The 27,656-nt window shown below is 41.1% G+C and overlaps 1 protein-coding gene across 11 annotated transcripts in view; it reads left to right on the top strand.

The window, feature by feature from the left end:
• Window positions 1–27,656, top strand: part of ccdc91 (coiled-coil domain containing 91) — an 89,598-nt gene that overhangs the window by 34,717 nt on the left and 27,225 nt on the right. For all 11 annotated transcript variants that reach the window (XM_033037412.1, XM_033037403.1, XM_033037405.1 and 8 more), the window contains 3 exons: window positions 14,921–15,028; window positions 27,062–27,154; window positions 27,248–27,316. In XM_033037412.1, coding sequence (XP_032893303.1) covers window positions 14,921–15,028; window positions 27,062–27,154; window positions 27,248–27,316 — 270 coding nt within the window. The remainder of the gene's footprint in view (window positions 1–14,920; window positions 15,029–27,061; window positions 27,155–27,247; window positions 27,317–27,656) is intronic.

The following is a 27,656-nucleotide window of genomic DNA, read 5'->3' as shown; positions in this document are numbered from 1 at the left end:
GGCAGAAGAATGGGGTTAAGAGGAAAGATAGATCAGCCATGATTGAATGGCAGAGTAGACTTGATAGGCCGAATGACCTAATTCTGCTCCTATCACGCATGACCTAGTGAACATTGGGTTTTGAATGTTTTCACTTGGGTCATTTGTTTAACATTGCAGGTAAGTCTTTCACTATGTTGATTCCAATTGCTTAAACATTATCTTTTTTGGATAGTTGTTCGGCAGTAAGTATAATGCAGCAATATATATCTGCCAGTCTATAAGCGTTAAAGGAGAGGCAAAATGCTAATACGCCCTACACAATATTATTTCAGTCTTAATCTTGTTTGTCAAACATCCACTTGTAGCTGTTCCACTCAGTAGGGGACAGACAGTTCACAACATCGGTAAGATCTGTGATTGGACTCTCCGTCAAATATGGCGGTAAGATCTGTGATTGGACTCTCCGTCAAATATGGTTAATTAATTAATTCTTAAAGCTGTTCTTAAATTGCTACATTAAAGATATTGCAATTCCTGTTCCTGGAGCAAGTTGCTACAAAAGCACTCTTCCCAGAGGCAATGTGAATTACTCGGCTTCACAGATGTAATACTTCATACCATTTAAATGTTCCTTTGTAGATATGATCTCTGAGATACATAAATGATAACATTGCACCATATTTTGTGCCATTCTGTACCTTGTGCTTATAAAATCTGATCCAGTTCATATCTTACAATAAATGCAATTAATTATTAGAAATTCTTTTCAGCAATATTTCCCCGAGTTGTCTTTGTGGCTATTTTCACAGTTATAAAATTATTGCAAATGTGGATTGGATAGAAATAACCAAATAGTGATTAGGTATCATATATTTGAAACAAGACTAGACACGGATATATTAGGAAATCTACACCAACCTATACTAATCCCACTTATTTTCCTTATATTCTCATTAACTTCCCTCTAACTCCACTGCTCACCTCCACCTGGCGGGATTTTACAGTGGATGATTAACCTACTAACGTGCATGGACTGTGGGAGGAAACGGGACCAGCTGGGAGAACCTACGCAATCACAGGGAGAATGTGCAAACTCCTCAAGGACGGCACCAAAAGTCAGGATTGAATCCATGTCGCAGAAGCAATAAGGCAGCAGCTATATTGGTTGTGGCATTATGCTGCCCAATTCTACCATGTTGACCTGGTTCCTGGTCTCAGATGGAACATCAGACCCACCAATGTGGTGCACTCCCCAATGACCTCTGACTAAGGCTTACAAGGTAGACAAAAATGCTGGAGAAACTCAGTGGTGAGGCAGCATCTATGGAGCGAAGGAAACAGGCAACATTTCGGGTCGAGACCTTTCTTCAGACTGACGTGAGGGTGGGGGGGGGGAGGGGGGGGCGAGAGCTGAGATGGGGAGGAGAAAGCTGGGACTACCTGAAATTAGAGGAGTCAATGTTCATACCGCTGGGGTGCAAACTGCCCAAACGAAATATGAGGTGCTCCTCCTCCAATTTCTGGTAGTCCTCACTCTGGCCATGGAGGAGGCCCAGGACAGAAAGGTCGGATTCGGAATGGGAGGGGGAGTTGAAGTGCTGAGCCACCGGGAGATCAGTTTGGTTATTGCGAACCGAGCGGAGGTGTTGTACGAACGATCGCCAAGCCTACGTTTGGTCTCACCGATGTAGAACAGCTGACATCTAGAGCAGTGGATGCAATAGATGAGGTTAGAGGAGGTGAAGGTGAACCTCAGCCGAACCTGGAAAGACTGCTTGGGTCCTTGAATGGGAGTCAAGGGGGGAGGTAAAGCGACAAGTGTAGCATTTCCTGCGGTTGCAATGGAAAGTGCCAGGAGAGGGGGTGGTGCGGGTGGGAAGGTACGAATTGACCAGGGAGTTACGGAGGGTGTGGTCTCTGCGGAAAGCAGACGGGAGGAGATGGGAAGATGTGGCCAGTGGTGGGATCCCGTTGGAGGTGGCGAAAATGTCGGAGGATTATTTGTTGTATGTGACGGCTGGTAGGGTGGAAGGTGAGGACAAGGGGGACTCTGCCCTTGTTACGAGTGGGGGGGATGGGGAGTGAGAGCAGAGTCACTGGGTATAGAAGAGACCCTGGTGAGAGCCGCATCTATAGTAATTGTTAGTTGGAGGATTACAGTCCTGTTGGAGCAGGAATGCTGATAGACTTTTGTGCAAATGTGGGGGGGCAATGATGTGTCAAAGAACTTGGAAGGTGAAGAGGTTAGAGCAGGATCGAGGGGTCAAAAGTATTTCTATTTTGCAAAGGAAGAGGAGCAGTTGTACTTATATTAGCTAACATCGACTGAGAGAGCAAGTTGCTTGTTCTGTGGTTTTGTGGGAATGTTGTGAACAAGAAGAGTACAGAGAACGAGGGGAGATGAGAGTAATACATGAGAGAGAAAGAGAGAGAGAGAGAGAGAGAGAGTGGGTAAGGAGTGTGAGCCAAGCAAAGTTTGTGAAATTAGCATTGAAAAAGGAGAAGGCTTAAAGTAAACGGCTCATAGTGGGGAAGACAAGCTGGATCTTAACTTTATTACTTAGGATCATCTTAGAATAGTGAGCAGCTTTGGCAGAGGAAAGCTGGACTAGAGTGATTGTATATGATGATAAATTATTAAACCTGTTGTAGTTTATCTCCTTTTCTTGGGTCGGACTGGTGAGTCCGTGGGAAATTTGGAGGCGAGGTGAAGCATTGCAGTGACAGAGGTTGAGAAGTAGATTGGTGCTTGCCAAATTCATTTCTCCTGGATCTAATTGATCATTTAAAATCACCCGTGTCTGTCAGGACCATAATACTGTCCTTTCTAATTTGGTTTAATTTAGAGGTGAAGCCTGTAAACAGGCCCTTCACCCACTAGGTCCATGCCATCTGTAGATTACCTGTCACGATCCAAAACATCACCCATTCCTTCTTTCCAGAGATGCTGCCTGTCCCGCTCAGTTACTCCAGCATTTTGTGTCTTATCTTCAGTTTAAACCAGCATCTGCAGTTCCTTCCTGCACCTGTTTAGACTAGTTCTACATTATCCTATTTTCCTATCCACTCCGTGAGCACGAGGGGAAATTTACAGCGGACCAATTAGCCTACAAACCTACAAAGCCGCACGTCTTTGGGATGTGGGAGGAAACCAGAGCACCCGGGCGAAACCTATCCGGTTACAGGGACAACGTGCAAACTCCCCACAGACAGCATCAAAGGTCAGGATGGAACCCTGGTCTCTGGCAATGAAAACCTGGTTGTAGCACTTTCAACTTCTTCCAGTTCAAAATGTGATGAATATCGTCCTTTAAATTGTCCTTTGGAGAGATGCCGTGTAAATCCAGGAATGTAAATTCTGTCTACATCCTGCTTCCACTTTTAATGAAAGTACAATTGAGTCACCGAGTTGGAAGGAAGCAAACATAATATTTTTAAATTCGTCACGTTTTAAATTGAACTTGTATGCATAATCACTACCTTGTGACGTTAATAAGTTAAAAGGTCAGATTTTAAAGTTAGTTAATTTCCTGTCACCAATGAGATTATTGAACAAACAAAATGCATAGAAAATCAGCATTGTTAGAACTTTCCATTATGCATAAGCAATTATCTTGAATCACCCTGCTGCACACTTCTGCCTCAAACGCAAGAATTATCTTGAAAAGCACTGCTGAGATTAAGGTTCGGTGAAATTTCTTTACTCTCATCAAGTGGTATATCGCAAATGCCATTCTTTTTTACATTACAGCATTTCCTCTTTGTACAGGTCTTTTAAGACTATGAAACTTAGTATAAATGTGAAGTTGCTTGTTGAGCTGGCAGTTATGGAGTCATTGATACAGTGTGGAAACAGGCCCTTTGGCCCAACTTGCCCAACATGTCCCAGCTACACTAGTCTCACCTGCCCACAATGGGTCTATATCCATCCAAACCTGTCCTCTACATGTAAGTTATCCATTTGCAGTGCTAATAATAATAAAACACTGACTTGCTAACTGGGGTCACTGTAGAATCACTGGAGAAAGGGCATGGGACATAGGTCACTGTACAATCACTGGAGAAAGGACATGGGACTGTGGAATAGGTTTAGCGCTGGTTTCTGGGATATTCGTTTTTCGAAATAGAGTTATAGCATCACACAGCACAGAAACGGGCCCTTCAGTCTAACTCCTCCATACCGACCAAGATACTCCGTCTTAGCTGGTCCCGTATCCCTCGTACCACTCTCTCCTGAGACCTTAACACAGTTGAAGATGTGTGCTGAGCTGCTTGCAACCGGGGCCTGGGATCGGTGGAATGGGACTTGTTGGATACATCACCACATTGAAGGAATACTAGATATGCATTGCAGGATTCTTTCCAGAAGCTTTTGAGATTTGAAACTAGAGAGAACTAGATATCCTGACAACACAACAGGTAAAGATTAAATGATTAAATACACTTTATTGGGAGGAGAAGGAGTTTTATAGGAATTAGCAAGATTTGCTAAGTATTTAACAATATTTTAGTAACAGATCTGAACAGCCCACTAGACAACTGGACTTTATGATTGAGATCCAGACTATCATACTCATTAGATTCATCATTCTGCACCAGTCTAGATCATAGCACAATAACTGCATATTATCTGTGCACTTTCAGGTTCATTTCCATCACTGTCCCACTGAAAAAACGGATCTGTATGGTTATATTTCCAGCTTAAAACATGAAACATAGATTCCTGTTTTTTTCCACAATTAGTAGATTGGAAATCATAGTCAGGGAGTGTGTAATTTCCTGAAATGCACATCTGGCTCATACTAAAATTTGCTGACTCGTGTTATCTTAATAAACATTCCTATATATAAAAATTGGCTCTCAAATGTCCAATCCTTTTTGCATGTTTTAAGCTTTTCCACGTATAAACTTTGTGCCTTGTAATGAAATTGAAGATGAATGTAAAGATTTAAGGTAATTGAATTTTTAAAAACATTTCTTCAATACATTTCCAGAATTGCTGTTCTGTCCCAAAGGTAACAAAGAAAGAACACAATGTACATGGCCTTGGCACGTCCAAAGGTCTTTGCAGCCAGTGAAGTACTTTTGATGTGTAGTTGCTATAATATAGGATATGCAACAGCCAAACTGAACACGCGGTCCCACAAAAATATAAAGAATAAATGACCAAATAACTTGGCCCAGACTGTTCTGGATTTTGCTGACAATACCACAGTGAGCATTGCAAGTGCCAGCAAGTTTAGGGTATGCAGATGGCCCAAATGCTGGTAATTTTTCTTTGGTTGTGTTCTGGATTTATATTCAGGAATCTGCTCTTGTTTCCTGTACAAGGTTAGGCAGGTGTAAGATCTGCTAGCTCAGTCCTTAGAATGGAGAATGTACAGCTTTGAGGAAGCTGCTAATGCTCTCCCTGCCTGGTGGAACTTGTCCTCACCCTCAACAACTTCTGTTTTGACTCCTCTCATTTTCTTCAGCCCAAAAAAGGGTCCCGACCTGAAACGTCACTGATCCATGTACTCCACAGATGCTCCCTGACCCTCTGAGTTATTCCAGCACTTTGTGCCTTTTTATTGGAAACCAGCATCTGCAGTTCCTTGTACCTCCTACTCTGCAATGTCTGATCTAATGCATTAATAATTGAGAATGAAATGGCCATTGGTCTTAAATTCCCTGTGCTTTCATAATATACTGCCATAAGCTCTTTCATATACGCCTGAAAGGATACAAAGCGTTTTTGTTTCGTATCCCATCAATGAGTCAATACTTTGATCAATACCACCTTCCATCAGCAATGCATTGGGAATCGAAAATGAACTATAGAAACATAGAAACATAGAAAATAGGTGCAGGAGAAGGCCATTCGGCCCTTCGAGCCTGCACCGCCATTCAATATGATCATGGCTGATCATTCAACTCAGCATCCCGTACCTGCCTTCTCTTCACACCCCCTGATCCCTTTAGCCACAAGGGCCACATCTAACTCCCTCTTAAATATAGCCAATGTGGCCTCAACTACCTTCTGTGGCAGAGAATTCCACAGATTCACCACTCTCTGTGCGTGGGCGTTAATTGGATTAACTATGGGCGTTAATTAGATCAACCTTTAGATTCAAAGGTTTAAGTGCTACTTGTAACATCCTAAATTATTTGTTTCTAGATGAGTCTACTGAGTCTAGTTGGTTTTCATTATAAGCCAAGGGTGTGCATATTCAATAACAATCATGAATAAAACAAATGAAGTGATCAGGCAGTGAATTTCAGCAGTGATCAAGTATGGCCACAGGAAGAGTAAGATGCATGTTGATGGATAATTAGTTTAGAATTTTTGAAGTGTCATTAGTTACCTTGTCTTTGTTCATTGGCAAACATTTTGGTGTTGGTTGAAATAGACAGTTATCAGCAATGATTATTGGATGATCAACAAACTTAATTTGGATACGTTTAATTTGGAACTAAGCGATGTTAAATTTCTATTTATTTTTGCCACAAATGACCAACTTTAGTCTTAAAAGCATTTTCTCTGCATAGTTGGGAGCTCACATTTACTGCACTAACCACTGAGTGGGGTTGCCAGTTTGGTTGGACAAGTAATAACGAGGTCTCTTGCCCATGTCAATATTGGTGGTTGCATTGGACAGATTGGTCAGTTACTAAGCTAATTTTGAACCACCTCTTAAAGGTAGTACAGAGAATAAAATCTGCCTTTGCATCTTCCTGAGACATTGATAAGTTGCTGTCAATTTATGAAGAAATGTTGTGTCTCTTCCAGACGATTCAATTTATAGATCACCTTTAAAGCTCTTTGTTACTGCTTCCTGCACTTTTTGGTATGGTTTCATGAGAGTTAATGGAATGCAGTACTCATTACTGAATTCTGAAAAAAAAATTGAAATATCCTAAATCTATTCTGAAAATATTATTAATCTTTACTATGTTGTTCAGCATTGTAAGATCTCATGATCAACTAAGTAAGTGTGCTCCTGTGCAAAGATCATGTTTGTTGTATTTTTATTTCTAAGTAGTAATTTATGTTTTTTTTTAGTAAATAATTAGTTTTGCTGCCTACAATTTAAAAAATCTATATTATAATTTCAGTATTATCTAAAGAATATGAAAAATAAACAAACGAACAAGAATTCTGAAAGTAAAGATACAGTAAGGTCTGTGTAATAATGTGGTCTGGAGGAAATTGAAGATAGATTTAAGAATTAAAATGTAGCACCGGGTGGGAGAGATCAACCATTGTGTGTTGTTCCAATCATTGTTCAGGCGATTCTTTTCCTGTTGATTTTATTTCATATTTGCTGTTTTCAGTTTTCTAGGATAGTTTATTATGGATCATCTGTGCGTATGTTAACTTGAAATTCAATGTATGGTTGAATCTTCACGTGTTCTATATGTTGGCCTTATACCTTGGATTGATGTTATCTCTGATCAATTTATGTCTTATTGAGATGTATAAAATCACGAGGAGAATAGATGGGGGCCAATGCCCTGAATCTTTTTTCTCCAGGGTAGGTGAATCATGAAACAGAGGATAGAGGGTTAAGGTGAGAAGGGCAACATTTAATAAGAAGTTGAGGGGTAACTTATTCACACAGTGGGTATATGGAACGAACTGCCGAAGGAGATATTTGAGGCAGGTACTATAACAACATTTAAAAGTCGTTTGGATAGGTTTAGAGGGATACTAGACTAAGTGGGACCGGCTGGGTTCCAGTCACACGGGAGGCATGGTCCCATTCATCCCAACCCAACCCATTCCCCAACGCAATTATCCACCACTCACCCGTTCCTCCAATGCAATATCACACCACTCACCCGTTCCCCCAATGAAATATTCCACCACTCACCCATAGCCCCTAACAGGCAACGGCTCATTTCCCCTCATCCCCCAGCACTCCCTCCCCCTCCTCTTCATGTGTGGGAGGGGAGGGAAGTCGGGAGTGTGGCGGGGGGGGGGGGTGTGTGGGAGGGGAGATTGTAATGTGGGCCGTGATGGGTATGGTTGTGTACGCGCGGGGAGGAGGGGTGTGTGTGCAGGGGGGAGGGGTGTGTGGGCAGGGGGATTGTGTGGGAGGAGGGTGTGAGGGCGGGGGGATGTGTGGGAGGGTGGCTTGTGTGGACGGGGTGGGCAGGGGGAGTTGTGGGGGGGAAGGGTGGGGGGTTGTGGGGGGGAGGGGTGTGGATGGGGGGGGGTTGGGGTAGGGTTTGTGGGGGGGAGGGGTATGGGGGTTGGGGGGGGATGGGTGTGGATGGGGGGGGTTGGGGGGAGGGGTGTGTGGGTGGGGGGGGGTTGTGGAGGAGAGGTGTGGGGTGGGGTGGGCTGTGGGGGGGGAGGGGTATGGGGGTGTGTGGGCGGGAAGGTTGTGGGGGGAGAGAGCTCGGAGAAAAGACGGGAAGAGACATGGGGAGATGGGGGTATCAAGGGGGAGAGTGGCAGGAGCCAGTGAGAGGGACCAGAGGGGAAGGGGCTGGAGGAGCGATGTGGACTCTCAGAGGGCGCAGGTCGCTGGTCGTTCTCCTCCTCCAGGATCAGAGTCTCCGCTCTCCGTTTGGCGACAACTCCGACTCCGGGCTGGGATGCTTCCGGTCACTCCTAAAATTGGAGTGTTGGAGACCTCCGCCGGCCATCAAGAGCGTCCCTCAGCTCCAGTAAAGACGCGATGGCGCAGGAAAGGGCGTGTCGTCCCGCGGAGTGACAGGAGAAGAGACCAATCAGCGCGGTGCTGAATGGCAGGAGTGGAGATCGATCTGCGCACGCGCGGTTTTTAAGATTTTTAAACCTTGCTAACTTTTACATTATGCCACCAATTGGAACGAAACTTGGTGCACTCGCAGCACAGGAGCTATCGCGTACCGTTTTTGCGCAAATAGAAAAAACGCGCAAACTGGAAGATCAGAGTTTTAGTTATGGATAGGTAGATAGATAGACAGACAGACAGACAGACAGACAGACAGACAGACAAAACAGGAGCAGGCTGGGACTCGTGTAGATGTGGCATGTTTCCATGCTGTATGATTCCACGACTCGAGGAGTCTATGTTCATTTCCATCAAAACACCAAAGGAAGACCATGTTGGATTGATAATTTTTAGCCATATGTTGGTCTGATCAATATTTTTAATCGGACTTTATTTGCCGGTACAACTCTGGTCAGCAATCTTCTTAATGTACTATATTCTACATTCTGTCCTGACTCTTCCGTTTCATATGTTACTACATTTTGGTTTATATAGACTTTATACTCGTGTTTCAAACATGGTATGTACTGCAATCTGGATTTTGACCTTTCTCAATACTTTATATTGGTTTAATTTTTATTTTATCCTTATAAGTAAAACTTTAGTTCTAATCCTGTTGAATGTGAACCTTGCAGAGACTGTACATGTTTAAGCAGATGTCCTTTCCCTTTGAAATATAAGGCACAATTTAGAGTTCTTCCTAATAACCCTTTTAATTTTTAGTGAGATTTTTGTAGCACTAATTTAAAGTTGCAATGTAATGAATCATCAAGGTTAGGAATAATAACATTCAAAGCAATCTAACCTTTTAGTTGATGCTGGTGAATTTTTGTGTGCCAACCAAATGGACCTAATTTTGTTCAGTTCCTCAATGGACATTTGTCCTTGTGGTTGTGGAGAAAAGTGAGGTGTTTGGAAAATATTCTTAGTAGGTTTCTAGCCTGCAAGACTAGACCAACTATTCTGTAGAATCAGTTTGGGGATTAAATTGTCTCACTTTCTTGAAAAATAGTAACTCCAAACTGGGACTTAAGACCCTACAGAATTTGAGTCCATTACTATGGTAATAATGGTGGAAAATGATCATGCACCATCTCTCAATTATGCAGACACATTTATCATCTGACATCAGCTGCAAAAAATCCTGGAAATGCAGCAGTTGGCAGGAGGTTGTGGAATGACTATTGAGCTAAATATCCTCCCTTGCCTAAATGGCCCTTCGAGCCAGCACCGCCATTCATTGTGATCATGGCTGATCGTCTCCAATCAATAACCCGTGCCTGCCTTCTCCCCATATCCCTCGACTCCACAAGCCCCTAGAGCTCCATCCCTAACTCTCTTAAATCCATCCAGTGACTTGGCCTCCACTGCCCTCTGTGGCAGGGAATTCCATAAATTCACAACTCACTGGGTGAAAAAGTTTTTTCTCACCTCAGTGTTAAATGACCTCCCCTTTATTCTAAGACTGTGGCCCCTGGTTCTGGACTCGCCCAACATGGGGAACATTTTTCCTTGCTTTTCTCTTTTTGACCAAATTGATAACCTCTCTCGCCATCCAATGTTTCCCTTACCTTGACATCTTTGTCCCTCCTTCTTACCAGAATATGCTTGTCCTGAACTCTGATCAGTTGCTTTTTAAACTACTTCCACATTCAGATGTGGACTTGCCTGATAACAGCTGCTCCCGATTTAGTCCTGGAGGGCAACTCTGGAGGACTTGGATAGGTGATGTTTTGGGTTTAAATAAGCACGGCTATTTGATATTGAAGAAGAACAGGCAAAGGGAAAAGGAAGGGCTGTGGCATTGTCAGTATGTGCCATAGAGTGCCATAGGGGGTATCGCCTCAGCGCAGATGGAGAAGAGGAGGAAAGAGACTGCAGACCTAAGACTTTTGCCTCCATCACAGTGAGGAGATGCTGGGTGGACTCACTGTGGTGGATGTTAATATGTGTTTATTGTTGTTTTTATTGTATTGTATGTATGACTGCTGAAATGTCGTTCAGACTTCGGTCTGAATGACAATAAAGGCTATCTATCTATCTATCTGTCTATCTATCTATCTATCTATCTATCTATCTATCTATCTATCTATCTATCTATCTATTTATCTAGAGGGAGTACAGAGAAGGTTCACCAGACTGATTCCTGGGATGTCAGGACTTTCATATGAAGAAAGACTGGATAGACTCGGCTTCTAAAATTTAGAAGATTGAGGGGGGATCTTATAGAAACTTACAAAATTCTTAAGGGGTTGGACAGGCTAGATGCAGGAAGATTGTTCCCGTTGTTGGGGAAGTCCAGAACAAGGGGTCACAGTTTAAGGATAAGGGGGAAATCTTTTAGGACCGAGATGAGGAAAACATTTTTCACACAGTGAGTGGTGAATCTCTGGAATTCTCTGCCACAGAAGGTAGTTGAGGCCAGTTCATTGGCTATATTTAAGAGGGAGTTAGATGTGGCCCTTGTGGCTAAAGGGATCAGGGGGTACGGAGAGAAGGCAGGTACAGGATACTGAGTTGGATGATCAGCCATGATCATATTGAATGGCGGTGCAGGCTCGAAGGGCCGAATGGCCTACTCCTGCACCTATTTTCTATGTTTCTATTAAGGGACGAGGTCAGTACCAAAGTGATAAAGGATTTTAGATCCAAACATGAAATTAGCCTTGGTAAAACTAAGAGCCGCAAAAGGACAAAGGCATTTGTAGGAGTTGTCTATAGATCTCCATGGAGCAGTGGTGATATCAAGCAGGGACTGAATGATGTATGCAGCTAATGTTATAGCATATAATGTGTTCAAATAAAGTGCATTAAATGTGTGTTGGGGGTGATAATAGAAATAACATTCAATTGTCTGGAAAATCTACAAATTTTAGAAACCAAGTCCCAAATATGCTGGATTATTGGAGTTTTGGTCTACTTGCCATAAAGGATATACAATAAAGATTCATCAGAATGCTTTATAAGTAGAGATTAAATCAATTGAGTTTATATTCCAGAAGGAACCAGAGGCCAGAACCAGGTGCCACAGTCTAAGAACAAAGGGGAGGCCATTTAAAACTGAGATGAGAAAAAACTTGTTCACCCAGAGAGTTGTGATTTTGTGGAATTCTCTGCCACAGAAGGCAGTAGAGGCCAATTCACTGGATGAATTTACAAGAGAGAGTTAAATAGAGCTCTATGGGCTAGCGGAATCAAGGGATATGGGGAAGGCAGGTACGGGCCACTGATTGTGAATGATCAGCCATGATACAATACGATACGACACAATATTACTTTATTGTCGGAGCAAGTCTGAAATTTGTTTTGCACCGTAGCAGCTCCATTTACAGGATCACAGAAAAGACAAAAGAGATGAGAGAAGACAAGCATTAAGACATCAAGACAGGACCCAAAAATACATATATTCAACATTATAATAACAGAAGACAACATGTGAGGCCCATCAGCATGCATTTGATCTGGGATTAAGCAGCGTATTTAGTTTGAGATTGACTGGTGCACAAAAGAATGCTTCAGTCTAACCTTATTAAATTTTGGAACCCTATATCTCTGGTTTGATGGTAACATATTGTACTCACTGTTCAGAACGTGGTTGGGGTCAGAAGAAATGTTGTTGGTCATCCTTAGTATGTTTTTATGGTAGGATGATTCATACAATTTCTGAAGTGGTTGACCTACAATCTTTGAGCAGATTTGTAATTGTTGGTACACAAAATTGCTGGGGAAACTCAGCGGGTGCAGCAGCATCTATGGAGCGAAGGAAATAGAGCAGTTTTGATTTTGAAGTAGCAGACAAACTCTTGTACCATGCAATGTTACAATACTGTAAAACACAAATTATCACAGCGGTAAAAAATAATAAAAGGATTTGTCTACTTGCTCCGAAAGATCTAAGTCGGTGGAGAAACCAGATTCTTTGTTTTGTCTTATTGCAAATCTTATCAATGTGGTCATTCCATGATAACTGATGGTCTATCGTTACCCCCAAGTATTTAAATGAAACTACCTGCTTGATTTTTTCATAATGGATAATAAGAGAAACTTTATGAGAGTCAGATGGTGAACCAAATACAATCTCTTCCGTTTTCTTTGTGTTAATCTCAAGGCCATTATTATCAGTCCACTCGACCAGTTTGTTCACGCCGAGTTGGTGCAGTCCAGGGTTGTCTGAGTTACTTAACAGAGATTATAGAACTGTATCATCTGAGTACTTTAGAATATATTGATTCAGTGTATCTGTATGACAATCATCAGTATAAAAGGTAAACTGCATGGCTGAACTCACACAACCCTGGGGGGCCCCGACATTGGTTGTGATGGCAGATGAAAGGGTTTTATTCACCTTTACAGTCTGTACTCTGTTAGTGAGAAAGGAATCATACCAATGAATCAGATAGGGATTCAGTTCCTGCTGCACCATTTTTGACACCAAGATGTCTGCTTGTATCGTGTTGAAAGCTGATGAAAAATCTAGAAAGAGGGCTCTTGAATAGGTGTTGGGTTTGTCTAAATGTTTAGAAATAATATGAACTAAGAAGGCAACAGCATCTTCCGTGCCACAGCCCTGCGTATAGGCAAATTGATATTAATCGAGTTTATTGTTTGTTGTACTGATGAAATGTCGGAGCTAAATTTTTTCTAGAGATTTCATAATCACCGAGGTAAGGGCTAGGGTCCGAAATCCTTACGTTCTTTCGGCAGTGAATGGCGGTGCAGGCTCGAAGGGTCAAATGGCCGCCTCCTGCACCTATTTTATATGTTTCTATGTTGCTATATTCACCAGAGTTTGGAGATATGAGATGGGATCTAATTGAAACATAATTCTGAAAGAGCTGGGCAGGTTGGAGACGTGGGCATTATTTCCCCTTACTGCGGTGTTTAGGATGTGGGGTTATATATAGTCTTAGTTTACAGTAAAAGAGGTTTAGGACTGAACTAAAGAAAGATTTCTCCAATCAGAGAGTGGCGAGTGTCTGGATTTTGCTATCATAGAAGACTTCAGTGGCCCTGTCACTGGATACAATTAAGAAGGAGATGAATGCAATGGGTATTAAGGGGTTTGGGGTGCAATTGGGCCTGTGGTATTGGAATAGCTAATCAGCTATATTGAATGGCATGGTAAAGGCAAAGGTCAGAATGTCCCTCTTGCCTTCCCATTCTCTACGTTTCTACGATTTAGTTTTTGCAAAATTACTTTTAAATGATGAATCTGCCTTGCATTTTAATGTGCACAAATCTGATATGATTTCATATGAATGGTACAAAAAGATGCTTCCAGTTATTATTTCCTGGTTCTTGTCAATCAACACTGTCATCATTCTATGCAATCCCTGAAATTTGGGATTTAGTTTCAGTTTTCAGGTATTTTGTGATTGATGTACCCGTGACAGAAAGAAATGTGAGATATCTACAAGGTGAAATAGCACCAACTTATCAAATCTTAAAATTAAAGATCATACTTCACGAAGTAAAGGTATTAAACACTGCAGGGAATGGGTGAGAGGTGTTACATCCTTCAGAACTGTATCCTTGCATGATGAAGTATTTTCTGAGCTTCGGTACAGTTGTGGTGCATCTGTCTTTTTTCCCCCCTAAAGTCGGAGTCAGGGAGTGGATCTGCTTGGGATAGTCTACTTGCTCGGCTACACCCACGCAGCGGGGTGTCAGCCTCATTGCCTTTCATGCTCCACTTCTCAGAATTTCCATCTGCTTTTACTTGACGTTTTTAACATCACGTTGGCCCATGGGATTTCACAGCATGCAGGTTTAATGTGTAGAGGATGTGGTATTTGTCAGTTAGAGAAATATGTCTGGTGGTTCTTTCTTCAGCATGTTTCATTTGCCTGCATTCTGTGTGGTCCGTTTTAAGTTCACTAAATCGAGCCCACTTTAGTCAAGTGAACCCAGTACCTTCCCAGCTGCCTGCGATGTGTCTGGATTTGCAGGAGGTGCAGTCTTTGCAACGGGAATGCTGACTGAGATACTAGGAATGCAGAAGTATCCATTTATATTAGACTGAATTTTGTTACTTCATGTTGACTTTTTATAATTCAAGTAAACCATAAGTATAGTGATCATTTCAGAAAGATGTGAATTTAATTGTAATTTAATTTTAATTTTAAGTTGACTTAAATTGGAAAACAGTTTGGTGTATTCAGATGCTGTTTAACTTGGCTTGTTCTTTGTTCAAGGCATTAACAAAGTCTGCTGTACTGCAGCAGCAAGAAACCAGCAGAACATGCCTTCAATCAGCCATAGAAAAACAAATGCAGAAATGTGAAGAGCTGCTCAATGTTCAGGTAATGTAGCTCAGAACACAGCCCCTTTTTCCTTGTTGTGACCAAATGACTTCAATAATCAGTTGTGTTCAAGCTTACAATACACTTCATTTATTATCGTGCTCATTTATGTTTCAAATTTCTCATGTGTTTTTTCAAGAGGTTTGTTAAAGACAGTTAATAGCTTACAGTGGTCGGTGACAAGACACATTTGCCTTCATTTTGCAAATAATTAATGGAAATTAGGTATTGAGGAAATTTGCATCGATTTGATGTGTTTATTGAATCACACCATCTGTGCAAGTCCAGTTTACGTTGATGCATTTGGGTCTTTTGAAGGGACAATTTCCCTCTGGCTTCAGTAGAAGAAAAGAGATGGGAGTGTATTTTATATTGCACCTTACACATCTTCGGCATAATCCAAACACTTCAGTCTGCACAGTACCTGTGAATAACTATTACTGTTGTAATGAAATGTGGCAGGGAAGTCCACAAACAACACTGAGATAAGAAGTTAGCTACGCTGATTGGGAGATGTTAGAGAGAAATCTGTTTAAGAAGGAACTGCAGATGCTGGAAAATCGAAGGTAGCCAAAAGTGCTGGAGAAATTCAGCGGGTGCTTCGGGTTTCGGCCCGAAACGTTGCCTATTACCTTCGCTCCATAGATACTGCTGCACCCGCTGAGTTTTTCCAGCACTTTTGTCTACCTTAGAGAGAACTCTGATCTTCACATGTTATTACAGGGTCTTTTATATGCCTTTTTGAGAGGGAAGGTGTTTGACATCTCTTCTGAAACAAAGCTGCCTTCCCTCACTACTACTCTGACCTGTCAGTTTAGATTATACACTGGTCTCAGGAGTGTGGCCTGAACCACAACCATCCAAGTTGTGTAAGAGTGCCATCACTGAACCAAGACTTGCAGTAACTTGGCGCAGAGTGAAATGATTAAATGTAGTTGATAGATTGAAAGATACAGCATGGAAACAGACTCTTTGGGGCATGCTAAGTCCATGCTGTTCAATTCAGTTCAGTTTAGTTTATTATCACGTGTACCGAGGTACAGTGAAAAGCTAGACACAAAATGCTAGAGTAAATCAATGGGACAGGCAGCATCTCTGGAGAGAAGGAATGGGTGGCGTTTCAGGTCGAGACCTTTCTTCATTCTCAAGAATGGTCTCGACCCGAAACGTCACCCATTTCTTCTCTCCAGAGATGCTGCCTGTCCCGCTGAGTTACTCCAGCATTTTGCGTCTATCTTGCATCTGCAGTTCCTTCCTATAGTGAAAAGCTTTTTGTTGTGTGCTGACCAGTCAGCAGAAAGACAATACATGATTACAATCAATCCATTTACAGTACTGACCATCGAGAACCCGTTCACACTAGCTCTATGTTATACCAATTTTGCATCCACTCCCTACACATCAGGGGCAATTTATGGAGGCCAATTAACTTACAAACCCTCACGTCTTCGGGACGTGGGAGAAAAGCGGAGCGCCCTGCAGAAACCCACCTGGTCACAGGGAGAATATGGAAAATTAATTCACACAGCATCCGAGGTCAAGATCGAACCTGGTTGTCTGGCGCTGTGAGGCAGGAGCTCCACCCGCTTGTATTTAGCTTGTCTGTTGATCACATTAAGTTATTTTATTTTCTACTCTCATGACATCACCATATAACCATATAACAATTACAGCACGGAAACAGGCCATCTCGGCCCTACAAGTCCGTGCCGAATACTTATTCTCCCCTAGTCCCATCTACCTGCACTCAGACCATAACCCTCCATTCCTTTCCCATCCATATGCCTATCCAATTTATTTTTAAATTATAAAATCGAACCTGCCTCCGCCACTTCCATTGGAAGCTCATTCCACACAGCTACCACTCTCTGAGTAAAGAAGTTCCTCCTCATGTTACCCCTAAACTTCTGTCCCTTAATTCTCAAATCATGTCCTCTTGTTTGAATCTTCCCTACTCTCAATGGGAAAAGCTTATCCACGTCAACTCTGTCTATTCCTCTCATCATTTTAAAGACCTCTATCAAGTCCCCCCTTAACATTCTGCGCTCCAAAGAATAAAGACCTAACTTATTCAACCTTTCTCTGTAACTTAGTTGCTGAAACCCAGGCAACATTCTAGTAAATCTCCTCTGTACTCTCTCTATTTTGTTGACATCCTTCCTATAATTGGGCGACCAAAATTGTACACCATACTCCAGAATTGGTCTCACCAATGCCTTGTACAATTTTAACATTACATCCCAACTTCTATACTCAATGCTCTGATTTATAAAGGCTAGCATACCAAAAGCTTTCTTTACCACCCTATCTACATGAGATTCCACCTTAAACAGGTGGAGGAATATTATACAAAATGTTTCCTACCTTTCTATTCTCGACCAATGGTGAACGATATAAACAGTGACCATGTTTAGAATTCTGGGACAATACAGTCTCTCATATTTCAGACTTTTGCCCTCTTAAGATTTCCTGCTACAAAAACCTTTTGGTGGAGGCGCAGGGCCCAAAAATCAGTCTTCATATTTCTCTTTCAATGAACTTTGTCACTTTGCTTCTTGATTTGCCCCATTCTATGGTATGTTATTTGCATCTGTGACGTAGATTGTTGGAGGATTTCCCATCTAAAGCAACAAACCTTCTGCTAAAGTTGTACAGACCAGTCCTACAACATTTTAAAACTTAATTTATTCTGGAACTGTAAAAGAAAATTGCTTTCTCACTTGGGTTGGCAGTGAACAATGATCTCCATTTTCTTTAATTAGTTCTCATTTGCTTTTGACTTTGAAGACATTCTGCATTGTTGATCAAGCCACTAAACAAGAAACATGATTATTTATGTAGTATGGCTAACACATTATAATCATCTTTTAACATGTTGCATAGCTTGATTTAATAAACCTGTTTAAACAAGAACATTTCTTTGTAGGTGCAATAATTAAGAGGGAGTTTAATGGCTATATTTAAGAGGAAGTTAGATGTGGCCCTTGTGGCTAAAGGGATCAGGGGGTATGGAGAGAAGACAGGTACAGGATACTGAGTTAGATGATCAGCCATGATCATATTGAATGGCGGTGCAGGCTCGAAGGGCCGAATGGCCTACTCCTGTACCTATTTTCTATGATTCTATGTAAAGTAGTTTTGGATAATAACATTTATGAGGTTCTGAGCAGGTTTTTGAATTTGCATGGGAATATAAAATAATCTCTAAAATTATTACACAGTTGTTAAAATAAAAACAGCAAAGTTAACTACCTAATGGCTGAATGGTTCGTTGATTTTAACAGCCTCAATGGGGTTTAGTTTACTCTTAAGTAGCTTTCAAATAAAGCTCATCATTTTTACAATTGAACCATGAGAAATTCATCGAAAGAAATTCACAAGTTTGTTCAATGAACATTTAATTTAACAGAAACCGAAGGAAAATAAATAGTCGTATGAAGGTTTCAGAATTTTAAGAAGGGAGGGGTGTGGTTTCTGAGTTGCTTTTTTGATTAGGACTTGAAGGTTTTTCAGAAATGACTCTAACCTGGTTAGGGTGTGGCAGCAGGCTTGGAAAAGACAACTTGATCGATAAACTATACCCATAACAATGGCAAATCAAATAGAAAAGAAAACATGTTGAAATAGGTAATGAAGAAGTGGAGAACCTTGTGAATATTAGACTCCATCCTCAACATGTATCATCCACGCTAGAGTGCAGCATGGGTTTGCCAGAATGTTGCATGGAATCTCAAAGGTAATATTGGAGGAATTATATAAACTAGAGAGATGCAATGAACTGCAGATGACGGAATCTTGAGGAATAACATGAAGTGCAGGAGCAACTCATCAGGTCAGGCAGCATCTCTGGAGAACATGGACAGGTGATGTTTCAGACTGGGTCACTTCTTCCAACTCTGAGGAAAGGTCCTGATGTAAACAGGTTGTTTCCTGGAGAATTTGAAGATTTCAAAATGTGAAGAAGCTGGTGGAGCCTTTGGGGAGATAATTTCTGCTGATTGTTGGTGGGAACAGGAGATGACAAGTTGGGAAACATAAATCTGAAAATCGCAGCAGAGTGATTGTGAAAAGGTTGTAGAAATTTGGAAGTCCAGCTCTCAAATGGAACAACGTGCGATTAATACATTCTTGCTGTGAGAATTGGAAATGATGGAAATTTAATGTAGTGTAGTTACTGGAGCTGCAGATTAGCCAGGATTTCATTGAACAGTGAAATGACCACCAACCTTAGCCCATTCCTAGACCAATCTTATTTATTGTTACCCTTGCCTGAAATGATGTTAACTGCAACAGAATTATTGAGCCGTTGGTATGTTAATCAGGGAAATTGAATATATAGCTGACGAAAGCATTTTCTCATCAGTTTTGAGGCACTTTTCCTTCCTGACTGTAGACTTTAGAAATACAACGCCGAAGCACGCCCTTCAGCCCACTAGGGACAATTTACAGAAGCCAATTAACCTCCAAACCTATGAGTCTTTGGTGTGATGGAGGAAACCGGAGCAGTAAACCCTTGCAGTTATTTTCCATAGTCAGGATGGAACTCAGGTGTCTGGCCCTTTAAGGCAGCAATTCTACCGCCCTGACGCCAGCAATTGATGCACCAAATTTCTTAACTGATGCGGTTCTAAAACTCTAGTTATATAGGCTATTGCTGTCAGAGCACTTGCAATGAATCTTGTGAGTCAATTTGGCTCATCTGCACCATTGTATCATAAGAAGGTTGTGTCACGATGTTTGAAGTATTTCGACTAATCATCTATTACCAGAACTGCCACTCTTTTACTGACATAGAACTATTTGTGTTTTTTGCTTCCTGTCTGCTATTTTTAACATCTATACCACTTTTAAGTGGGTTAACAGGAATTACAGGATGTGTCATTTTATGATCGACCTCCTAATGGTATAATATAAATGCGAACTCCAGCTGACTGTGGTGTTTGCAGCTAATCGACCACTTATTTGTCCATCGTTTCTGCCGCCTCTGCCCCTGTTTTACTTTGATGCACGGATTTTTACATTGCATCAGAGCAGCTGTTAGATAAACTGATATTTTTAGCACACATTCATCTATGCTGAAAATGGTTAACTATTGTCTGACATTAAACCAGATCCCCTTTTGGAAAAGATATAATAATAATAATAATAATAATAATAATAAATACTTTATTGATCCCCTCAGGGAAATTCAGATGTCCAGAAGCCCCCAACCAACAAACCCACAGATTCAAAACGAACGCAGACAGAAAATACAGAGAATACAATGTGGACACTACCTGAGAGCAATAAATACTTAAAAAGACCAATAATTAACAATTAAAAATTAAAAATTGCAAAATGCATCCCCCTACAGCCTAGCGGTCCGAATTATAAAATCTAATGGCTGCAGGGGTGAAGGATCTCCTGAACCGCTCCGTTCTACAGGGCAGGGAGAGGAGCCGGTTGTTGTTCCGAGTGCTCTTTTGACTCTCAAGAATTACATGGAGGGGATGCCCGGGGTTTTTCAGGATGGCCTGCACCTTGTGCCTCATACGCCTCTCAAGCACATCCATCCCAGAGTCTACTCTCCCCTCCAGCACTGAGCTAGCTCGTTTAACCAGTTTGTCCAGCTTCTTGTTGTTTTTTGCACTAATGCTGTTGCCCCAGCAGACAACAGCGTAGAAAATAACGCTTGCAACCACAGTGTTGTAAAACATGTGCAGCATCTCATTACACACATTGAAGGATTTGAGCCTTCTGAGGAAAAAGAGTCTGCTCTGGCCTTTTTTATAGAGGGAATCAGAGTTGACAGACCAGTCCAGTTTGTTATCAAGGTGCACTCCAAGGTATTTATATGTCTGCACCACCTCAATGTCAGCCCCTGCAGTGTTGACAGGCTGAAGGGGGAGCTTGGACCTGCCAAAGATGCATAATCACCTGATATTTGGATTATTGTACAAAAAATATTCAAAATCAGTGTTATGGCGTAAGGCAGCAAGGCTCAATGTGTGCAGTATTCAAATCGTTTTTGTCCAAAAGGAGAAAAATAATAATTTGCTTTTATTTTGTCAACATTTCTCAGTGAACATTCATGTTTGCTCATGTCTGGATTGAGCATGGTAAATACTGGTTTTAACTCATGGCTTTACATCTGCTAAATGCTTACCTGCTCTGCCAGAGGATGTAGTTGAGACAGGTAGAATTTTGGAAGTACAGTGTATTATAAAAAATCTTTAAGAAATATTGGCAACTTTCATTCTTCTTTAAATTGGCATCTCTGTTCACTGAAAGATCACAATTTCCTCCTCTTTTCCACCCTTCCTTCCACTGTTCAAGGAACTACAAGGATGCTAGTTTATACCAAAGATAGATACAAAATGCTGGAGTAACTCAGCGAGACAGGCAGCATCTCTGGAGAGAAGGAATGGGTGACGTTTCGTGCCGAGACCCTTCTTCGGTCCGCAGAAGGGTCTCAACTCGAGTTGTCACCCATTCCTTCTATCCAGAGATGCTGCCTGTCTCGCTGAGTTACTCCAGCATTTTGTGTCTACCACTGTTCAACTTTGATTGTAGCCAACTTTACATTAACATATTTTAAACCAGCCGCTTCCTCTTATAATGTCCCAGAGCAGCTCCTAATAGAACAAATGCCAATGCAGATAATTTCTCATGCTTGCAAGGTGCAAGAATATATATGAGTGGTAATAGGTGCCTTGATGAATTATTTCCAATTTTAATGATCAATATGGGTCATTGAATTTCTATAGTTTGTATTTTGTTTTAATTAATATTTAATATTGTATTCCATTATAAACGTTGTCTTTCATCTAACCAAAAGAATGTTTCCATATCTCATTGCTCTAAAGATAAAAGGTCTGCCTTCGTTGAGAGGAAAAGTCTGGTATGATTTACTGGAAATAGTAAAACCAAATAAATGGTTCTCTGGAGTGTTTTGCAGACTCTAAATATTAGAATGTGTTATGATGAAGATTGTATTGACAGCTGCTGTTCCACATGTGTTTAACTTGGAAGTGCCATCTAAATACAACTTGTGTTATACAGTACAACTCTCAGAGAATTTTGAGCAGGATTTATAAAACAAAGCTGAAAGAATAAATAGTTACTTGCATTGCTCTTTATAACATGGTCTTTCTAACAATTGCTTTGACTTTATTGCGCCACATAACGCTTATGAAATAAAAAGCCAGCAATCTGGTCCCTTATCTGTTCCATTTTCCCATTCTGCCAATGCTTTTGTCAGTTTCTCAGTAAGCAACAGGTTGAGAGGATGACAGTGAGATTAGGCTGTGGCATGGATAGAAAAGACTGCAGCTTTGCACCACTAATGTCTTTGAAGGCAACGACAGTTCATAACTAACCTGTACTAATCCATATCATGAGACTGACTGCAAAATCTAAAGAGGTGAATATTGACTTCAACCACTGGTAGAAATAATACAGTATGATGCTAATATAAACCTGGGGGAAGGTGCTCTGTTAAACCAATGATGAATCTAATATTCTGTACAAAAGGGTGGGTGAGTCAGAGGGTAGTGAATCTGTGGTCTTTTGGCAGACCAGGGGTTCCCAAGCTTTTTCGTCCCCTTTACCTCTGGCAATTTTTAATAGCACATAACAATGTTATTTCACTTATTTATGAACAACTAATGATGACCAGATACCGGTATACCAGAACCAAACACAGTCAGTCAATGAGAACAAATATGTACACATCCAGAATCAACAAATTTACCCCCTGGGTCGGTGAAATTTACCCCAGGTTGGGAACCCTTGAGCCAGAGAGTGATGAATCTATGGAATTCTTTGCCACAGAAGGCCGTGGAGGCCAAGTCAGTGGATATTTTAAAGGCAGAGATAGATAGATTCTTGATTAGTGCGGGTGTCAGAGGTTAAAGGGAGAAGGCAGAAGAATGGGGTTAGGAGGGAGAGATAGATCAGCCATAATTGAATGGCGGAGTAGACTCGATGGGCCGAATGGTCTAATTCTATTCATATTCCTTTTGACCTTATGGGTGCGGGGGGTAACTGGACATATCCTAAACCTTTAGGTTCTCCGGAAAGTTCTAATCAGTAATAGAGAAGCACTGAAATAGGTGGCCACAGAGCTCAATTACACGTGATGTCCCAAGGACCCTGCAAGAGGTTTACTGATCAGTGTCCTTCGGAGTCCATGTGCCAATGAACGCACCGCCATATTTACACGCCACTCCTACATGGGTTTCCTCCCATATCCCAAAGATGCTTGGGTTTGTAGGTTGATTGGCCCTAGTGTGTAAGGTGTGGATGTGAAAGTGGAATATCATAGAACTAGTATGAATGGGTGATTGATGGTAAGCAATCTCCATCAGTCATCCCTCCTTCTTAGCAACTTAACCAGGCATGGGGCCTGGTTGATGAATCAGCGGGCACTGAAGATGATGCTGAGCCAGATAGTGGCTCACTTTCCTGCCTGACTCGGGCCAGTATGGAAACTGCAGGGTAATTTATTGATGAAATATGCATGGTTACTGCTGATTGAGAAGATATAGAGGATATCAACTAAGGGAGGTGGTCAGCTTGAGCGTATGGATGTTCAGGAACATAGCTAAATAAAACAAGGAAGACCACAAGGTACTGAGAATTTTGCAGAAAGTCTCAAGATATGTAAGAAGGTGCAAGGGTAAAATTGAAATTGGGAAGGCAAAAAGAGTGAAGGAAAAAAATATGGGTGGCAAAACTAAAGAAAATCTCTCAAATGTTTTATAAATACATCAGGAAGATTACAAGAACCCAGACAAAAATCTAATAAGTGTTTTGATAGCAAGGAAAATAGCGCCAAGCAGCATGGGTTGGTTATTGGTTGGCTGTGCACAAAGGTGGCGTATGAAATTCATTCTGGAGAGATGAGATTGACTGCTTGAAAGCAAGGGAATAAATGATAATTGGCAGAATATTAAGTAGTGTCGGATATCGCAACCAGAGAGCAGTCCTGAACTATTATCCACGTCATTTGGAGACCTTCGGACTATCTTTGATCGGACTTTACTGGCTTTATCTTGCACTAAACGCTATTCCCTTATCATGTGTCAGTACACTGAATGGCTCGACTGTAATCATGTATTGTCTTTCCGCTGACTGGCTAGCACGCAACAAAAGCTTTTCACTGACTCGGTACACGGGACAACAAACTAAACAAAACATTTGGATGTCCACTAGTTAGAGAAGGTAATATAACTTGGAAAATATATTAAAAAGGCAAGCAGAAATCAAGTGTTAACCTAAACAGTTTAAAAAAATTATCTAGATAACTACTTGAAAAGCAATAGGCAAGATTGTCTTCAAATTGCAAAATCACGTAGCATGTAGTTTTGGGAGACACCTTCTTAGGAGGTTATTGTAGAACTGCTCATGAACTGTAGCGGTCAATATACAGAAGGACACAAAGTGCTGAAGTAACTTGGGTTAGGCAGCATCCCTAGAGAACATGGATAGATTATATTTCGGGTCGAGATGCTTCTTCAGACTGATTATGGGGAGGGGGGGAGGGGTGTAAAGAAAGCTGGAAAAGGGGGAAACAGGACAAAGCCTAGCAGGTAATGGGCCAACATAGGGGGGAGGGGGGTTGATAGGCAAATGTTTGGAATGAAGGCCAGAGACAAAAAGGGAAGAAGGTGTGACAAGTTTGAAGCATTGCGCATTCTAAAGCCAGAGAGAAGAAATTGGCAGGGGTGAAGGTTGGTGGGGGGAGGGGAGGGGAGAGAGAAATGGGTGGGAGTTCAGGTTGGGCATGGTGGAGGGAAGGTGGGGGAGAGTAAGGGGGTCAGAGTTTGTCAGAGGTTACCTAAAATTAGAGAGGTCAGTGTTCATACCGTTGGGTTATAAGATACTCAAACGGAATATGAGGTGCTGTTCCTCCAGTTTGCGTGTGACCTGTCTCTGGGCCCAGGACAGAAAGGTCAGTGTGGGATTGGGAAGGGGAGTTAAAATGGTTAGCAACTGGGAGATCCAGCAGGCTTTGGAGACTGAGTCCGACGAAATTTGCCCCATTATTGTCATTAACCTGGTTTTAGCAATAATGTACATGTTCTGCATTCCAAGCACATGATGGCAGCTTATTCCTCAAGGCAGAAACTAAACTTGAGAAGTTATATGAAAAGTTCCTCCTGATCTTTCACTTCACTTCCCTTTTCCAGGCACTTTGCAGCTAATTTTATTGGTTGAGGTTGCTAGTTGGAGGAGAGACAGCAGGAGTTAACACAAGATTCGAGAGTTAGAGAGGGGAAGAGAAAATTGGCAGAAAAATCCTTATTTCCTTCTACCTTTGTGCTTTTTATGGCTCTTTCCTTTAGTTCTAGATCTTTGCTTATATTGACGACTGAAGAAGCGGTAGTCAACCACTATTATGGCAATACCAGCTGGGAGGAATGTGCAAATTATTTTGAATGTGAGGCATCAGAGCTGGTCAGAGGACAGGTGTGTTGTCAAAGTTTTGGAGAACCACCACTTTCTGCAGAAATGTTTCTTCCCTCACCTGAGCCTTGTTGCGTAATAAATACCCTGTTGTGCTGGCAAGTGCTGAAAAGAAAACCGAAATGGTTAAGTGACATTTCAGTCTTAATGTATTTGGTAAAAATGCAAAATAAAAATATTAGCAAAGGTTTCATGTGGGCTGTGGGCTTCACCGCCCAGGAATGTGTTTTTTCTGTCATCCAACATAAGTTTTATAGTGATTTTCATATTGTTACTCATTCATTAGGAAACAAACGGGATAAAAAAACGTATTATGACCTTCATACTGAACCTTCTACTTCCTTAATCTTATCATGTATTAAATATGTTTGTTTGTTTCTGATCATTATCTCTATTAATTTCTTGCCTCTCTATGCCAATGAATATGAAGGAGACATTGAAGCCTAGACATGTTTAATATTCTTAAAGCTCAAATATGATATTACTTTACTAGAGGTCTTAATTTATTTAATGGGACGAATATGTACTGAATATAATTTGAATAATTATGCCTGATTTTCATCCTATTGATCAAGAGGAACATGACAGTAAATAATGATGTTCTATGTTAATCACCTATCACATTGACCTGATATTAACATACCTTAATTAGGTTACAATAAGTTGCCATAAACCTCAATTACAATCTTCTGATTCTATGCCATTATCCGAAATTTGTAGAATTCCACGTTTAAATAAGAAGATTAGGGCACGGTGTAAACAACAAATCCTGACAAAAATGTTGTTTGAACACAAAGGTTTTGTTGCTTTCCCTGCTGTGCGAGAGATCTGGATCTGACTGAAATACAAAATGGCCCAAACAGTTATTTTTTCCACATTCCTTTATGGAGTAGAAGTACTTGGTCATAGAGTCATACAGCATGGAAACTGGACCTTTGGTTTAACTTGCCCAGGCCGACCAAGATGCCCGACCTGTCCCCATGCCCTTGTTTGATCCATATGCATCTAAACCTTTCCTATCCATGTATCTGCCCAAAAGTATTTTATATGTTACTATACTATCTGCCTCAGTTACCTGCTCTGGCAGCTCGTTCCATATATCCACCACCCTTTGTGTGGAAAATGTTTCCTCTCAGGTTTCCATTTAATCTTTCCTATCACACCATAAACCTACATCATCTGGTTCTTGATTCCTCTTCTCTGGGCAAATGACTCTGTTTATTCACCCTATCTATTCCACATGGTTTTATAGTTATTTTTCAAGAATCACAATGAAAACCAACCCCTTCAATCCCACCTAACAAATCTCGAAGTGCCTCTCCCTGATCCACTGCTGGCTTTTCCAGGGTTTGGCCACACAGCTCCATCCACCTTCAGCCTGCAAGTAGTGGGAAATGGTAGGGCAACACAATAACAAGGCTCATGGAGGGCAATTGAAATCTACTTAGAGTCAACTCCAGAGTTGTTGGCACATTTCCTATTTTGAATAAGCTGCTTTTATAATTTAAGATAATAATTTAATACTATACCTGGATCTCCCTTTTGTGTGGTGCTGCTGACACTGCCAACTATGTGACCTTACAGCACGAGCATTTGGTAGAATTACTGGAAAAAGAAAAAAGTGCACAGCAACTCAAGATAAAAGAAACTTTGGATGAACAAACAGAACTGCACAAGGTGAATTTTCTGGTTCTCTTCCAAAAGAATTTCAATGTCATTCGTGTCCATAAAATTAAAAATAAATTGAATATTCTGATGAATTATTTACAGGACAGACTTGAAAAGTGTCTGGATGAGGAAAGGATAAGAAGCCAAGAGGCAATGGATAAAGTTGTACAGGTATTTTAATAATCAGTTTTGCCGGACAAATTACCTGTTTGTTAATTCTCTCTCTTTTAAAGAAGAGAGATGCCCTTCTTTGTAAATCTTTCTTGATACATTCCAATATTGCATTAATTTATTGGATATAATCTTTCCCTGCTACCAACTATCAGAAACCTCTCAAATTAATCTCTCAAATTTATAATTTTGACTATCTATCTATTGATATCTAGCTAACCTATCTATTGATATATTTTGCACAAATAAATACAATTTCTGTTTTTAGTTAATGATAAAAAATGTAAGTTTTAATCATATAACTATTAAATCTCTGATCTTGGATGTGGATGTGTATGCA

This window comes from Amblyraja radiata, chromosome 19 (assembly GCF_010909765.2).
Source record: "Amblyraja radiata isolate CabotCenter1 chromosome 19, sAmbRad1.1.pri, whole genome shotgun sequence".
NCBI lineage: Eukaryota > Metazoa > Chordata > Chondrichthyes > Rajiformes > Rajidae > Amblyraja > Amblyraja radiata.
This window is presented reverse-complemented; position numbering and strand designations above follow the sequence as displayed.